This window comes from Thalia democratica, chromosome 5 (assembly GCF_965202585.1).
Source record: "Thalia democratica chromosome 5, ktThaDemo2.hap1.1, whole genome shotgun sequence".
In the NCBI taxonomy this organism is placed as follows: Eukaryota; Metazoa; Chordata; class Thaliacea; order Salpida; family Salpidae; genus Thalia; species Thalia democratica.
This window is the reverse complement of record NC_139169.1, coordinates 34,193,849-34,211,661: the sequence shown is the minus strand read 5'-3', so window position 1 is coordinate 34,211,661 and position 17,813 is coordinate 34,193,849. Positions and strand designations below refer to the sequence as shown.

The 17,813-nt window shown below is 27.0% G+C and overlaps 2 protein-coding genes across 2 annotated transcripts; both read left to right on the top strand.

The window, feature by feature from the left end:
* Nucleotides 1-272: 272 nt before the first annotated feature.
* On the top strand, nucleotides 273-1,441 carry LOC145835880 (2-oxoglutarate and iron-dependent oxygenase domain-containing protein 3-like). The gene has a single exon (XM_082943630.1). It carries the CDS (start codon nucleotides 286-288, stop codon nucleotides 1,186-1,188), a length of 903 nt encoding a protein of 300 aa, XP_082799756.1. The 5' UTR covers nucleotides 273-285; the 3' UTR covers nucleotides 1,189-1,441.
* Nucleotides 1,442-2,069: 628 nt separating this feature from the next.
* LOC145837145 (glyoxalase domain-containing protein 4-like) lies at nucleotides 2,070-9,846 on the top strand. Its single transcript, XM_082944914.1, has 8 exons — nucleotides 2,070-2,195; nucleotides 2,924-2,973; nucleotides 3,227-3,347; nucleotides 3,701-3,836; nucleotides 5,008-5,058; nucleotides 6,116-6,282; nucleotides 6,519-6,686; nucleotides 9,365-9,846. The coding sequence occupies exons 1-8, from the start codon at nucleotides 2,112-2,114 to the stop codon at nucleotides 9,464-9,466; spliced, it is 879 nt and encodes a 292-aa protein (XP_082801040.1). The 5' UTR covers nucleotides 2,070-2,111; the 3' UTR covers nucleotides 9,467-9,846.
* Nucleotides 9,847-17,813: the final 7,967 nt, after the last annotated feature.

The window sequence follows — 17,813 nt, the reverse complement described above, 5'->3', positions numbered from 1 at the left end:
TTAAATATTAAAAGGAAAATGATAAACAATACCAAACAACTTATATTTTATTTTAATTAGTTATATTGTAAAGTTGATCAGAACCTTAAATACTTAGTCTATTAGGGTGTTGTTAATTTTACAACTCAACTAAAAACTTATGTAAAATTTTTGTTTAAACTAAGAAAAATATTTAAAAGCCATTATGCATAACATAAACTCTGCCTAACTTCATGAAAGTATCAAATAATGATTTTTCTACTTAAACATACATACTTTTAATATCAGAAAATTTAAACTTACAAAATGGGCAAAAAAGAAAGAAAACCTGCAAAGAAATTGGCAAAAAAGACCAGAAGCAGCAACTTGAAAACAGCCATTGCGTCACTTGTTCCCGTCCTGCTTGCATATTTCTACTTCTTTGCCTTCAAAGACAACAGCCAAGTGCTGGCCAGGCAGGCAGACTTCATACCAAAAGTAAGGACGGTCAACGTCACCTGCTCCCAGGACTACCAGAACCACCCGGTTTTTCCAGGGTGCACTCCGACAACCAAATGTGGCAGGGGAGTGGTGGACGGGCTAGCGAGTGAGGAGGAAGTTGAGGTGTTGAGAAAACTCCTGCTGAAAGCCATGAAGCACGGAGGATCCTCGGGAGGCGCCTCCATCCTGGACCTCCACTCGGGAGCCATGTCGATGAAGAGCAGTTTTGTTGACATAAAAAAGTACCTGAAAGAAGAGCAGCTGAGGGAAATATTCACAGAAAGTGACATGAGGGTCTACTCCGATGTCAAGCTGAGAATCAAGCGGCTGATTGGTGAAACTTTTGGCATTGAATCCTCATCTCTCCATCTCACTTCTCCAACCTTCTTTTCAAAGATGACGGACAAGAAAGCGGTTACCGGCCATGACGAGTACTGGCACCAGCACATTGACAAGATCCAGTACGGATCTTTCGACTACACATCACTGCTGTACTTGTCAGACTACAAGGAGGAGTTTGAAGGAGGCAGGTTCGTGTTTGACGAGACCAATGAGGAGAAAGTGGCTTCCACTGTTGAGCCGAGGGCGGGCAGGGTGAGCTTCTTCACTTCAGGCAGTGAGAATCCGCATCACGTGGAGAAGGTGGTGAGCGGGAGGAGGCTGGCGCTGACAGTGGCATTCACCTGTGACGTCACAAAAGCAATAAAAGATCCTTCAGTTGTGGTGTGATTCTTTAGTGTTGTGTGGTGTTTTTATGTAGACTTTTAATCTTTGATTATTAAAAAAAGGGTTTGACAGGTTGAAGATTATTTTGTAACAAATTTTAAGGTTATTTAAAATTCACCTCAAGCATAAACTTTTAGCTTATTTAGTTTAAGTGTTATCCTCTGGTTTTAGGCGTTTGAAAAACGCATACATAAATTTATTAGTAGCTTAAAGTTTTTATGTTGATTTTTTTTGTATATTTGGTGAGCTTTTGTACATAAACAAGTGAAATTTTAAATTAAGTTAATAAAATATTCAAAACTTTTTGATATGTATATTTAATTATTAATGATGAAGGTTACATAAATAATTATTTTATATGAAATATTTTGAAAGTATTTACTTTTGGTTATTGTAATAAGTTGTATTAGTTGTATATTAGTTTTTTAGTGTATAATTTGTATAGGATATTAATGTTTAGGTTTATATGTTTTTATTTGTGTGTTTTTTCCAAGCAATATTTGTTGTAAAATCATTCTACGACCAACTTCTATACATTTCAAAGCCATAATATATTTCAAAATTAATATACTTTTGTTTTCTGTTAGTTATGTAAAACTAATTTTTATTACTCAAATTTTATTTCAATGTTTATGATGTAGAATTATTTTAAGTTACATTAAATTAAACAACATTTTTTGTTCTACTTTGATTTTTTGTATCTAGTCGTTTAGAAGTTAAGTTACTCAAAAATGAACACCAACAAAAAACACATTGGTATGAAGGGTGTACTACTTTTACTTTAAAAACTTTGTAATATTTATTATTTTTGTTTTACTTCCACTGAGTAACATAAATATAGGTGTTTTGTTTTTGGTTGGACAAATATTTAATTTTAATTTTCAAATTAACTTATTGTTTTTAGCTTGTAAAAAGTAGCATATAAAATGAGAAGGACCCTGCATTTTGTGTTCAAAATTGGTGATCGCCAAAAGACGATGGACTTTTACAGAAAAGTGCTTGGAATGAAAGTAAGTCATTTGTTGTTACAGGAAATACTAAATTGAACAGAAAGTTAATTGCTTTTTTAACTCATCTATTTATCAAGTGAGTGTATTATAGATCTTAAATAAGTGTTCAAATAAAAACTCACTATTTACTTTGATAATGCGATATTGAATTTACTCAGACTAATAATTACGTGTTTGAAATTAAAATAAAATGGATTTTTTAAGTATTTTTATACTTAATATATTCAATAATTGGTTTTTCTATGTAGCTGCTAAGTAACTAGATATGACCATTATACTCTTCTTCTTAAGTATATTTGTTCTAGATTAAAAATGTACTTTAAATTAAATCTTAATTCATTAAAAGAAGTGTTAAAGTTAATAAGAACTTTTTTATAAACTTTATTTTTAACATACAATTGTGTTTAAAATGTTAGTTAAATAACTAATTCTTAAAAAAACCTGTGCTTAATTCTGCATATGAATTTTTATTAATTTTTTTCAATAATTCTTGAAAGCTGTCAGCTAGTTTTTACATTGATTCTACTTAATAGGTTTTTTTACCCAATTTCAACATCAAAATAGTGTTAAAGTATAAAAAAATATTATTAATAAATAAAGTTTTAAAACTAAAAAATAAATTTTGGAATAGTTTAGTAACAGTTAAATTAATAAACAATTTCAAACAATTTGCAATCATTCCAAATAGTTATGATCCTTGATTAAAAATCTGTGATTTTTTTAAATAGGTTTTGCGTCATGAAGAGTTTACTGAAGGATGCAAAGCTACTTGCAATGGGTGAGAAAAACAAAATACTTTGTTTTAAACTTTGTCTGTTGATAGTAAATCTGAAGAAATATGTTAACTTTTTTCTGACGTTTTAAAAATTTAACCTTCCCTTTCTAACAATTTGGATAAAAGTATAAAACAAAATATTTTCTCTTTATTTAACTCAAGTTTGAAACGTCTTCTTCATATAGATTGTTTGTTTTAACGTTTGATAATATATTTTGTGCAAAGTTGGTGCTATTTACAATTAACTTGTAACCAGGCCATACAACGGCCACTGGAGCAAAACAATGATTGGCTACGGTGCTGAAGATTCAAGTTTTGTTTGCGAGCTCACCTACAACTACGAAGTTGGCAAGTACGCTATGGGCAACGACTTCCAAGTTTGTTTTGTTTGAAGGAAAATAATTGATTTTAGTTTATGTTAAGTGTGGAAATAATTTGATGTTTTTATTTTTGACTGGTAGTTTTTTCTGCTGTATTAAAATTTTAAAGTAAAAACCTTCAAAAAAACAAATCAATGTAACTTACTTAATGCTTCTTTTTTTTTCTTTTAATATATATGCTTTTAATAACTTGGATTTACAAAATATAAATAATTGGTGTGAGTTTTCCTTATAAAATATTGTGATACAAATAAGTAAACAAAAAACTTTTTTTAATTTTATGAAAAATTTGATTTTTTTTTGTTTAACTTAATTTTTTTATTGAAACACTTGTTTTCATTTTTTCAAAGGGCTTTCACATCAACTCAAGCAGAGCCATAGGAAATTTGAAGAAGTCCCAATACGAATATAACAGCAATGACGATGGCAGCTTCGAAGTTTGTGATCCAAACGGCTACAAGTTTGTACTCAACCCTTCTGATGAAGGTGATTTGTACAATTGTTATTCATACAAGTATATTAAATTATTTCAAAAAGTATGGTTGAATTCGTTTGTTTAAATATTGTGTATAAGTTCAAGGTTTTTTTTTTGAAAGGTTATGTTGTTGAGTTAGTTTTTTGCTGTTTTTTAAGAAATTTAAAGTTAGTAGTGTCAGCCAGCAGTGTTGAATTTTAAACTGTACATTTTTTCTTATTTTGTTTCTGTACTTATGTGTTATTAATTGTTTATTGACTTTAAATAAGTAGCACAAGATTATAAATCAGAATGTATAGTAACTAATCATTTAAACTTTGTACAATATTTAGTCAGTAAATCATTTGATTAACAAAAAAAATTTTTCTTCTTATGAAATATCATTTTGATTTATTTAACACAAATTTTGTTTTACCAAGTAGTAAAATGCCTTCAGATAAAAGTTAATTTAGATTTATTTATCCAAATTTTTATTTTAGTGCAAAGGTTATGTGCAAGACTTGTTTATCACTATAGTTTTTATTATATATGTACACCCCTGTGGATATCAACAAAACACGAAAACAATGTGGATTCCGTAAAATAACATCAAATTGCCTTTTACCAACCAAAAAAAAATTACGTCAATATCAACGTCTTGATGTGAAAACTGATTTACGGTTCTCTAAATTCCACTTACGTTCCGTTTTGACTACAATTAATTTGATGCACTGTCGAAACATTTAATCTTGTGCATTGAAAAATTCAGAAGAAGACAATAAAGTTGGATGCTGTGTTTTTGGTAAAAAGCCAAAATGTGAGATTTATGAGTTGCACTTTGTTTAATGCAGTATGTATATATATATTAGTTTTTAGAAAACTGTTTGAAGTAGTATTAAAGTTTTTTTAATTGTATCACACAGTCATTCTCTACATATATATGACTTTGAGCAACTAGGATCTGTACTAAACAAATTATAACTGAAACTAATCAAATTAAGCTTCAGTGCTGGTTTGTTTTACAGCTAAAATAAACTTAGTGTAAATATTTAAATATTAATTGATTTGAACACAATTTAAGCGTGTTAAAGTATTAGTGAAAATAAAAAAAAGCTTGCCATTTTTAAAGTTTATAATTTTCAAAAAGTATATAAGTTATATGATAAGAAAAAAAAAAAAAATTATATAATTCTTTTTTTTCAGCTGTTGCTAACATGGTCACTCTATCCTCTTCAAATCTGGAAAAATCTGTAGGTTTGTTAAACGTTTCTTTTACTAAAGAATATCTTACATTAAGTATAATTAGTTTCAACACCAGAAATATACTGTTCAATTATATATTGGTGTTTTGCTTTGTGATTTTTAAAACCTATGGCTAAAACTTAATTTAACAGTGTATTGTCTTATATAAATTATTAAAAGAATTGTTCTTTGTGTATGTGACTTAATTTTGTTTCTTGCTAAAGTATACAACAATTTTGTTTACTTTTAAACTAATGCTTTATACAAGTTAAACAAGATTGATTAAATATTTATTTAAAGTTTTTTGTTTGACTTCTGAAAACTATTTTGGAAAGTCAGTAGTTGTAATAAAAATAATATTTGCAAACTTTTGAGGGTGATTTTTTAGAACTTTAAAATGTTACACATTGTTTATTTCCAGATTAACTCAATAAAAGTATTAATATTTTTTTCCGTTGTTCAAAATTTATTTAGTTTTAAAATTAAATTTAAAACTTTTCAATATTTCTTGATTACATAAGTTTAGTATAAATATAACTTTGTCGTTTTTAGGAAATTAAAATTTGTAAAACTAAAAAAAATCTAAATTTTGTTATCTGATTGTTCGGTTATATTACAGAAACTATTATAATTGGACATTTTAGATTAATAAAAACTTAATAGGTTTTATTAATCTAACATATCATTTTATTAATCAAACATATTTATTTATTTTACTTTTTAACCCAGAACCACATGATTTATTAATCGTTTCAAAATAATAAGAAAAAAGCTTACCAGTAAATGCCTTTTTTTTCAGTTTTCAAAAGTCATAACAGTTTTATGGCATAGCTATTAAGTTGCTTGCGAACACCATTTTGTTGTTTAGTCTTATTTGAGCATGCTATCGTGTGAAATTTCGATTGTCATGCAATCTTCTCGAGTTTTGAGTAAAAGTTAAAGGGAGTAAAAATAATCAATAGTGACGTGAAAACGTACAACGTTTTTTTTTTATAACTTTTTATTTATAGCTGTCAGACTGCTTGTGAGTGTTATGACTATTATTTTCTTTACAAAATAACTTTCGCAGACTTCTGGCAGAAGACGGCAGGCATGAAGGTGGTGACAAAAAGCGCTGACTCAGCAGTTTTGTGCTACGAGGACAGTCAGGCCAAGTTGAGGCTGAAGCACATCGGTGCGAATGTTGAACACGCCAAAGCTTTCGGCAGAATCGCCATCGCCTGCCCCAGATCAGAGGTGCTTATTGTTTGATTTGTTCAAGTTTGATTATGATGTATAATTTCTTTTTCCATGGTATATCACTAAGTTTTTATTATTTAATAACCTTTCATAACTGCTGAATATCTAAAAGCAACTCAACTGATAAATTAGTTTATTTATTCAAAATAGTTATGAAAAAGAGTTATTTAGTTGTCTAAAGTTTAATTAATTGATGTAATCACCTAACAACCGCAATATTCACATGGCAACAGTTGCCGGGCATCGAGGAGGGAGTGAAGGGGTCGGGCAACGAGATTCTCACCCCGCTGGTCTCACTGGACACCCCTGGCAAGGCCACGGTCGAGGTGGTCATCGTGGCTGATCCGGACAAGCACGAGATTTGCTTCGTCGGCGACGAGGCTTTCAGAGAACTTTCGCAGGTTTGATTGTTACGTCACAACTTCGTTTTAAGCAGAGCCGGTGTGAGCCGGAAATGGTTAAACCTAGCGGTTGAAAAATTTTTCTTTCGTTTAGTTTGACAAAGCCTATAGGCGTGAAGGTCTAAGTGTATTGAATTATAAGTGTGTTTACGACTGTTAGGTACACAAAAAATTATCTTGTGGCAACTATGATTTCCACTAAAAGTATAAATTTTGAGTCTGTTACAAAATTCCTTTACAAGTAATGCTAGACTTAAGCTTTTTTTCAATTTTTGGTGAAATCTTAGGGTGGCTTTAAGAATTAAAACGAGAAAGTTATATTGTAAAGCATTTAAACTTTTATTTTGGAAAGAACCAGTGTTCTTTTTGACCATTTTTGAAAAAAATATTAAGAATTTTCATTTTTTAATTCTATAAATATTTAAATTTTTTAAACAAATATCCATGTTAAAGTAGACTTATTTTAGTTTAAATGTTTCTAAGATTTACAAAATAACTTCTCAGTTTTTTATAGTTTTTCAACCAAAAATAATATGTGTTGCTTTAATTAAAACTATTAAAAAAACTGTATTGTTTCAATTAGAGTTATAATGCTGTAAATATTTTATTTTTACTAACCAATATAGCAGACACTATTGTAAGTAGCAGTTTTTACAGTGAATAAATATATATTACGACACATTAATGTTAAAAATATATTTTTAATAACTTTATACCATAATTATTTAAAAGTAAAAAATATAAATTATATATAATATAGTTAGCTTTTTAGTAGAGTCTGTTTTTAAATGTCTTAAAGTTTTAAACTCCAACGTTTGACTCTGATGGTTTTGGTTCGTACTTTGTTTTTTAAGTTTGTAAAAGAATAAGAATATAAATAATTTCCTGATAAAAGCATTATTCTGGTTTTTGTTAATTTTGTTAATGCAATTAAATAAATAATTTAAATTTAACTACTTTTTCTAGTTTTTAGATACATTTAAAAGTTTCTTAAGCTCAAAAATAAAATTTAGTAGCAAAAATTAGAATTGTATTAAACTCGGTTTAATATTACAAACAAAACATTTTTTTTTTATTAATGATTATTGCACTTATCAAAGTGTCGTTTAAGTAGTTTAAACTCCCTATTAGTGATGTACCGGACCCGGATCCGGACTTTTTTTTCAAATTAGAATCCGGCCGGAACCGGATCCGGACTTTTTTTTCAAATAAGAATCCGGCCAGAACCGGATCCGGACTTTTGTTTCAAATTAGAATCCGGCCGGATCCGGATAACAGACAAAAATGGCAATATCCGGCCGGACCCGGATAGTGAGTCCGGTACAGCACTAGAATAAACTAGCCTGAGTCAGAACGAGGTTTTTAAAAACTGAAAAAAAAAGAACTTTTATCTAATAATAAGTAGAACAGCTAGCCACAAGGTTTACAAATTTAGGTGTTATTTACAATTAAAAATCTGAAATCAAGTTCTTGAACAAAATACACTAGAAAATTACAAAATATTGAAAACTGGATCAGCTCTAACTCATTCAAAATCTAAAAGAAAACTAGCCTTAGTTTTTATAAAAAACTAAACTAGCCTGAGGCAGTCCAAGGTTTTCTAAAATTCCCAAAAATTTTTAAACTAGCAGGGTTGCCACTGTTTAAGTCAATAAAACTAGCTAGAGTGAGTATAAACGAGCCTGAGTCAGAATGAGTTTTTAAAAACTGAATGGCAATATCCGGACGGACCCGGATAGTGAGTCTGGTACATCACTACTCCCTATTTTATCAGTTCATCTACGAAAAATATGAAAAATTATCAATTTTAGTTATGCTAAATGTTATGTTTTTTAAAGTAACTGCTAAGTAACCACAAGTTAGTCTAATAAATTAAATTTTCATACCTACTATTATTGTTGTAAATTTCCTTGTTTGGTAGGTTAAAAAATGTATAAACTGTTTAAAAAACTTAATAATTATTAATAGTTTTTCTAGCTTCTATAATCTGTATTTGTTTCCATAATCTTTATTTTCAACTTGCATATAAACTTAGACTAGCTTGATGTGACTTAAAATCTCATATTCAAAAAAAAAAAAAAATTATTGTAATTTTTTGTGTTTTTATGTGTTCTAGCTTTATAATAAAAGTTTTGTTTTTAGGCTTGTGTTGTTTTAATTACCAGTTTGCTCACAAACTCAGGCTAGCCCGATGTGACTCCGGCTATATTTTGATCAAAACCTTATTACCGAAAAAGTCACAACCCTGACATTATAATGTTTGTATAATTTTTATCGCTAATATATATATCGTTTAAAATATATAAATCAGGGTTTCCCAAAGTGGACCAAGTAGCTCCCTTGAGGGTCATGACAGATACTTAGGGTGCCACGAGCAGCAAAGGGGTAACAAGGGGGGGCCATGAGCAGTAAAAGAGCCACAGATGGGCCATGAAGTCAACTTACACTAAATATTCTTGAGTTGCAGATGAAGACCAAAAAAAAGTCCTAGGTGTTTTCAATGGTAGTTTTTGAGTAATCTCGTAGAGGGGGCCATATAATTTTTAATTTCTTCGAAGGAGGCCATCTGATAAAAAGTGTGGGAAATCTTGATATAAAAAGTGTATGACTTTAGCTATTTTGATACAAACTTTTCACCGAAAAATTCACAACACGTTAAAATAATTTTCATCCGCCAGGTGGACCCGAGAGGAGACGAGCTTTTGAACGAGGCGATGAAGAAGGACAAGAGCGCCGAGTGGTTCGCTAAAAAGAACATCAGCAAGGCGGAAGAAAACTGATTATGACGTCACAATAAGTTTGGTGATGTCATAAATGTTCTGATTTTAAAGTTAATTTGTTTCCAGGACTTTTTGCTTAAAACATTATGATAAGCTCGTTTAACATTTATTTTGTAACTTTCTTAAAACTTTTTACGTACTTCTGTAAAATCAAAACTTAATTATTAAAGCAATAAAAGTTAGTTAAAAATTTTAATCATCCTTCTTGTATTTCATTATTTCTCGTTATTCAATTCAATGACTAGTATAATTCTAATTTTTAATAATAAATTTGTTAACTAATAAATTTCTAGTTTTCAGTTTTTTTAGTAGCTTTACAATTGCCAGTTTTCTTGAAAAGACAATCAAAATGAACATAATATTTTAATTTTTTTGGTTCATCCGAGAAAAAACTAAAATTTTCCAAACTTATAATTACCGGTTTTTTAACACTTGACATATTTATGAAGTTCATACTTATTAAAGAAAAAAAAAATTAATATTAAAAACCTACTTCACTCCAAAAATAAACACATAATCGGCTAATAGGTAAGCTAAAAAGATTGAGAAAAAAAAAAGTTCTTTTGTTCTTTGTATGAGTTTTCAATTTTATAAGATTTAGAACTGGTAAGTTTTTGGAGAATTTAAACATCGCTTTGTTTTAAAAAAGGATTAAAATTTTTAGGGCTGCCATAAAACTTTGGGTAGGGTATATTTGTTAAAGAGTGCTCTTAAAGATCTAGTAGTACTTAAGGCCATAGGGGAAGGTAGTTAAATAACCACTTTTTAAAACTAAGTCTTATTTTTTTTACATAAACTACTAATCTGCTAGTTGTTTTTTTACATATAAAAAAGTTGAGATAGATAAGCAACTAAAGAGATAAAAGTTTTTTGAAAATGAAATAATTTTTTTTCTTAATATTAATCTTCTTGATTTCTTGAGCAACCTTTTAAAACTTTCTCAGACTATCAATTAAATATTTTTTTCTTAAAAGTTCACTATATATTTATAATCAATATTATTTAGGTCACAATTTTACTTGATAAATTTGCTTTTAACAAATAAGTTTGTAATATTAAAAAAAAATAATAATTCCCAAAATTTGAAGTGGGTTGCTTTAAAATTGAAATGATATAGACTTTAAATGAATGTTTCAAAATTCGAAAAAAATCGACCATAAATTTATTTTTGCATACGGTTGTATCAGATTGTTCTACACAACTAGTTATATCTCCAAAGTTAATTTGATTTTTTTGTTATATAAACCTTTTGTCACAGTATACACTGTGAAAATTTAATTAAATGTATTTTTGTAAAAAAAATATGGACCCTCCCTATGGCTTTAAGTGAGCTTATATGTAGTTTTGATAATTCTAATGTTATGGGCAATGTAGTTATTAAGATATAGTATCATAACATTTGGGAGCGATATTTAAAAAGTAATTGTGTAATAGTTACTTAAGCAACAAATTTATTTTAAGAAAAACATTTTTGGGATCACGAAATTTTTAGGATGCACGAATTTTGGCTAGAATATAAAGTTTTAAAATGAAGTTTTTCGAACTTTGAAATATAAAACGTTCAAAAGAACAGAGAACCTCGAAGTTAAACGTTTTTTGTAAATTTTGTAACGTAGTAAAAAAAATATTTCATAGTAAAGTTATTAGGATTATAAGTAAAAAGTTTGCTTATAGGCAGTCCATCAACGATTAGTATTAATATTGAAAAGTATATATATATATTTAAAGACAATCTTTTTTGTCTTTATGAAACATATGTTCAAGTATTTTTAAAATCTTCATTTCAATAAATTATATATATATATATATACTCTTTATTGATTAAGATACCACTGGAAACAATTCGGTAAGCTTTAAATACATATTTTTGTATGAAATAATTGAAATATAAAATTAGAACGTTTTTACAATTAGCAGAAGTTAAATAACTAGTGTACAAAAATTGAGAAGTTTTCTTAATTTTAGCACGAGTAAGCTTTTACATCGATAAGTAATTGAAACCTCGAAATTAAAAAAACGTTTTGCAGCCTTTGATGCATAAAATCTACAGCTTGGTTTAATATGTAGGAAAAACTTTCAAGTTGTGGTAACAAAGCATTCATAAAATTACTTTTAGCGAAAATATGAACGTGGCCATCAAAGTATTGCTTGTTGATAAGATATAATAAACAAACAAAAAAGTTTAAATAAAACAACTAACTTTTTTTAGAATTCTCTAAATTTGCTGTTTCATCACTCCTTTGTAAATAACTTTGGTATCGTTTTTCATTTATCATATTTATATGAGTACAACTTATGTATTAATTATTTTTTTCTTGAAATACTGCAATTGGAAAACAAATTTGTGAACTTTATTATTCCAAAATAATAAAAATGAATGGAGTTTGTATAAATTTAAGTATTTATTAATTTATTTATTAAAACTAATAATCTAAAAGTATTTTAACAAAGAACTTTACGATATGGAACATAACAGCTAGCTTTGTTTAACATTTTCTCTAAAGTTTTTATTATTCCGTAACGTTGTTTTTATTTTACATTAACAGGCTTTAAATTAGTTTCTTTTTTTTCACAGTATTTATATTTAAAAAAATGTTTTAATATACTTTTAAGATATTTCAAACACTTTTAAAAAATCTTTAAGTTGTATCCAATCAACACAGAATATTTTTTTTGTAATTTAAATTCTTTAAACAACCTATTTCTGAATTTTTGCTAACATTTGGAAGAACATCAAATTTTGCGACTCTTTAGCTTTCTAACATTTTTATTTCAAATAGTTAATTTAGGTAATAAATTTAGAATTAAAAGTATTCAACAGAGTCTCATTTTAACTTTATAAAGTTTTATCTTCGTTTATTATGAAATGACGGTTTTATGAAAAATGACATAGTTAAATAGTATTTCTAACTTTAAATTTTAACATTGTTTTAGACCTAAATCTCTCGGATATTTTTCGCTTTATGATATTTTAAGGTACTAGTCTTGCTAAGCATGAGAAAGTAAAAAAATCAACTTTTAGCAAAATAATGATTACAATGGTTGGTTGGAAATATGGCTTCTTAAGGAAATATATAATAATTTTGATAATTTTCAAACACAGCTTTTGTCATCTTCAATTTAATTTTAGAATACTTCACCAAATAAAAAATAATTTTTCTGTATCATGATTTAATAAGTTAAAAAACTAAAGCTTCAAAAATTTAAAGTATTTAGATTAACATTGTAACTAAAAATTAATTTGTTGCTCCTACGTCTACCTCTTTTATCTAAAGTTTTTCAACAAGAAAAGTTTTAAATCGAAAATACAGAAGCTATCTGTTTTAAATATTTTTTTTGAACATCAGTTTTGTTCATCAGTTGTTTAAGAAAGCTTAAAGATTATGTCGCTTTCCCTTTTTTTCAGAGTTTTTAATATTTCTTTTTTTTTATGTCTTCAGTTCTATAACTTAAATTATTCTTTAAAAAACGTAATAGCTAGATAATACAACAACTTACTATGGTTAGATACTTTATTATTCTTTTTTTCATGGTTTCTTTTAATAAGATTCAAAAAAATTTAATAAGAATTCGTTGGTCTTATTATTTCAGAATATTGAAAGTTTCTGTTTTCTTTTAATTTTTTTTTCAGTTTTGAAACTTTCAGCTTTTTAAAACCTTTTAAAAGCTTTGTGAGTACAAAATTTTTCTCAAAGTTGCTTTTGTAGAACTAAATCTAAAACTTCGTATAAATTAAAGTTATTGAACAGTTTTACATTTATAAAAAGTCTTCACAAGTTTTCTCATTTGATAATCCGTTTTTGTAGTTCTCTTTTTATAATTGGCACGAACAACAAACTTTTGTTTATATTGTACTTTATCTTTATTTTTAATGTACAGAATTCCATTATGGAAATAAATCCAGAACTCACAAAATACTCATCAAAGTATAAATTAATTTTAGCAAGCTTTTTCTTTGTTCATGGTCTTTTTTATAATTTCATATATGCATATATAGTATATGTATTTATTTAGCATTACCATACTTTAAATAGTTCTGTTTTTCCAACTTTTTCACAGTACATAACGTTTCCATTTTCTTCTTAACTAATATCCATTCAAATGTAAAGTCTTCAAACTTTTAAAAACTTGAACTTTTTCTTTAACTGTATATTCCAAATAGTCAAAATATATTTTCTGATTCAAAATTTCCAAACCTAGGCAGATCAACTAAGAATCTTCATTTATTATTAATTATCATTCTTTTATATTCAGCAAGAATAACAATCTTTTTTTTTTGAATTTTCTGACACTTTTGATTTTAATTATTTATATTTTGCAGTAGTTCTAGAGCTAAATAAGTGTAAACTGAACAAAGTATAATTTCAATGTTAGTAAGTTTTATTATTTCGTTTTCTTCTTTTTCTGAAGATTTTGTTATTTTTTGTACTCGCAACTTCTTAGTTTTGAATATTTTAGAAAAAAGGAGATTAAAATATTCTGTAACACATTACTTTTCTTTTAAACATTTTTACTCTGTAAGAAGTGAAAAAAGGTAAAAATTTCCGAAATACGGACTGAAAAAAAATGTAGTTTAAAAAAATGCTATATTATCAATAATATGAAAATTATATATTATTTCTAACTTAAAACAGATAATTTTAGACTCAAAAGTCTTGAATACTTTTCTTTATAACAGGTTTAATCAAAAGTGTTGGTTTATATATATATACGAAAATTTAACGATTGTAATACAAAGTAACAAAATAACGATTTTTAGCAAAACATTTTTCAACGATTGCAAACATAGCTTGTATGGGATAATAATAAAAAAGCAAATATTAAAATAACCAACAAACTTTTGAGTTTTTAAGAATTGAAGTTTCATCTTATACATTATAATTTTATTTTTAACATTTTTTAACATAAACTTTACTTTGTCTTCCTAAACTTAATTTTTGAATATGGCACAAAACTAGAAAACTATATTGTCTTTGCCAACATTTTGTATTTATACTGAATTAGATTAATTAAAAAAAACTAATCATTTATAAACTTAAGATCTTATAAATTTACAAAGTGGATAGAAATAAATTGATTAGACTTACATTTTTATCTACAAATAAATACACAAAAACCGTAATAGTTAGATAATACAACGACTTACCATGGTTAGATATTTCTTTAAACTTTATTTATTTTCTATTGGTTTCCCTTAATAAGCTTCAAAATAATTTCTTCGATCTAATATTTCAGGGTATTAAACATTGATGTTTTCTCTTAACTATCTTTTCAGTTTTAAAGCTTTTAACCTCTTTAAATCTTACAAAAGCTTCATAAGTACAAAATTTGCTCAAAATTGTAGAGCTAAGTCCAACACTTTGTATGAACTTCAACTTCTAATAAGTTTTACACCTATACAGAATCTTCACGAGTTTTATTGTTTGGCAATCCCTTTTTGGCAAGAACAACAAAATTTTAGTTTATCTTTTAAAAAAATTCTTAATTCACAAAGTACTCACTAAGTCTAATTTCACTTTAGCAAACTTTTTCTTTGTTTATGATCATTTTGATATTTTTTTTGTAAATCCTTCTTTGTTACACAACATTTTGGTATACAGGAGCTTTTGATAAACACTTCAAGCACAATATATCATTTTAGCAGTGCAACTTTGTGAGAAGTTGAACATTTAACAACTTTTATCTAATATCTTCCCGTACATTAAGTGATAATTAGACTCTTTTGTTAACGTTTACTAGTAGTTAGTATGATAAATAACAAAAAACAATACCAAAACCAGGTTCTAATTTTTTACTTCGATTTTGAAGCAGACCAATTAAAAACTTGTACGATTAAGACAAATATTCAAATTAAGCGATTTAAATCATTAAATCTACGATATTTCCTTAAAACTTTCTTTGTTAAAATTTTACACACTAGTTGTTGTTTCCTTTAAAAACTTAATAATTTTTTTGTAGCTTTTGTAAACTTAAAAACTTAAGCACAAAAAATAAATTTCAATAAATTAACTCATTTTTTAAAACTATTAATGTTTAGTTGTGATCTTTAACATAAGTATTTTAATTGAATTATACAAAGAATTTTATAATTTAAACCAATTACAAGCATGTGATCAAAAATTTTCACTCCAGTTTTCTGCTCAACGAAAGTAACTGTCGTAAATAACTTCCCTACAGTTTTCTATTTTACTTTCAATTATCTATAGTATGGGTGAGACTGTATAAGAAATTTATTTGGATCTGTTTGATTTGGTTAAATTTACAAAGCTGGATTAAAACTTGCTTTGTAATAGCTAAAATTCCATTTGTTTAACTTTATTCATTAGTTTTTAATTAAATGTAAAAAAAATATGATAATAAACAATAAAACTATTAAAATTAGAGTAAAATACTTACTTTGTTTAGTTTTTCCATGTATCTATCTTGAGCTTTGTAAAAAAAATCATTAACCTCTTACTGTTTTGAATTTTTTTTGGTTCAAATTATTTATTTTTGAACAAAACATCTTATTATAACAAAAAGTAGCTGACTCTAACTGCCTTAGGTTTACGTCATAAACAGTTTGTTTTATGAACTTTTTTTTAAATTTAGATATTATAAAATTTTGTTTAATTTTTTAGTACATTTTAGTGCAAATTTTCTTAAACTTACACATGTTTTACTTACTACAGTCCTATTTTTTTTTATGAAATTCATTTCTGATTAAAATAAAATAACTAGTTCTAAGGTCGGCGTGAATTTGGTTGCGGCGGGCCAAATTTTGTTTAATATTAAAAGATAAATAAGCAAAAACGATGTTTAGTTAAATAAAATGTTGGAATGTCACTTAATTTAAGCGGTAGTAGTTTAAATAGCATTGTCAAAATATAGTGAGCTGTAAGAATCACATCTTGAAAATTGAATAACAATATTTAACATTATTATGAAAATGTAATAATAAAAAACTTGCAGAATCTGCACTAATATAGGCCTACTTGCAGTTGGAATATTATTAAAATTAATTAAAGTTTCCTTCACGTAAACTTTTTTTCTATAAGCAACTAAGTGTATTTAAACATTATTTGTTAACATTAATTTAGTTTTGAACTAAAGTTTCACTTTTTAATTTAAAGCAATGAATACTTTATTGAACAAAATAAAAAAAAAGACGCTTGAAGTGTTTTGGTCCTATGAACTGGTAAACAAAAAATCTTTCGGTTGTCGAATTGCACACCACGGATAACTTTTGAAGTATTGTACATGACATAATTAACGTTTATTACTTTTTTAAGTATCATCGAGTGAAAACTAGCTTAATAATTTATTTAAATTAGATTTTTGTGATTTATGGACCAAAAAATTATAAATATTAGGTTTTTAGGTTAATAGCGTCAAAATTACAAATCATTTAACACTACAGTCTTATTTAGTTATTACGCCTTATAACAACAACAACAAAACAATAGTATTTAAAAAAACTTAACTTGAATTGTTTGATAAATAATTTAACAATTGTGAAGTTGGATTTTTTTTTTATTTTCACTTATACTAATCGAATAATTTTCAGCAGACATTATCTATAAAAACAGTTTGTATTATCAAAAACTTATGGTAATATATCTCTATTTTTTACAATTATAGTAAACGATGACTAATTAAACAAGCATATTAGTTTTCAGTCAAAAAAGATCAGGTAAACATGATAACTTGAAATATATATCTCATTCAACTTTATTAAAAACTTAGTTCAGTTTCTGACACCGTTTATTAAACAGAAGCTTTAACAGCAACAATTTTGTTTTACCCAGCTACGCTAGTTAGTTTTAAAATGGTCATGTTTAAATATAAAAAAGTACTTAAAGTGTAACTCGGGATGACTTAAATCTCTTTTAACAAGTTTAATCAATTTATTCAAGTTTGAGTTTCGGACCGTCTTCAGAAAAAAGTAACAAAATTGACGTTGTAAAAATAATCTTTTAAATTAAAATGTTTCAACTATACTCTTTGTATTATAGTTATTAGTCTTAACTAAAAAAATTGCTCAATCAAATTGAAATTTTTAAATATTATTATTGATAAGCAACATTGTTATGTGCAGTTTACTATTACATTTTACTTCAAAAAATCGTATTTTCACCGAAACCAGGTAGCAAACAAAGTATTTAATTTGCACAGCTTCATTTAATTTTTGTGTTAAAAAAAGCTACTTAGGTCTGAAACAGGGCTCGGACGGCTGAAGGCGCTTGCGGGTTCGAATTTGAAACATAATGGGGGGGCCGCAGTTTTAATCACAGATTCGAAATTATTCAAGACCTTTTTATTTGATCTCCAGATATCTAGTATAAGTTTTCAAATTATGCATCAACAT

What these genes read in the sequence shown, in the direction of transcription:
- LOC145837145 (XM_082944914.1), top strand. Translation starts at nt 2,112, where the DNA reads ATGAGAAGGACCCTGCATTTTGTGTTCAAAATTGGTGATCGCCAAAAG. An exon ending in AAATCTGGAAAAATCTGTAG is followed by an intron (nt 5,059 to 6,115) that starts GTTTGTTAAACG and finishes TAACTTTCGCAG; the next exon opens with ACTTCTGGCAGAAGACGGCA. An exon ending in TCGCCTGCCCCAGATCAGAG is followed by an intron (nt 6,283 to 6,518) that starts GTGCTTATTGTT and finishes ACATGGCAACAG; the next exon opens with TTGCCGGGCATCGAGGAGGG.
- LOC145835880 (XM_082943630.1), top strand. Translation starts at nt 286, where the DNA reads ATGGGCAAAAAAGAAAGAAAACCTGCAAAGAAATTGGCAAAAAAGACC.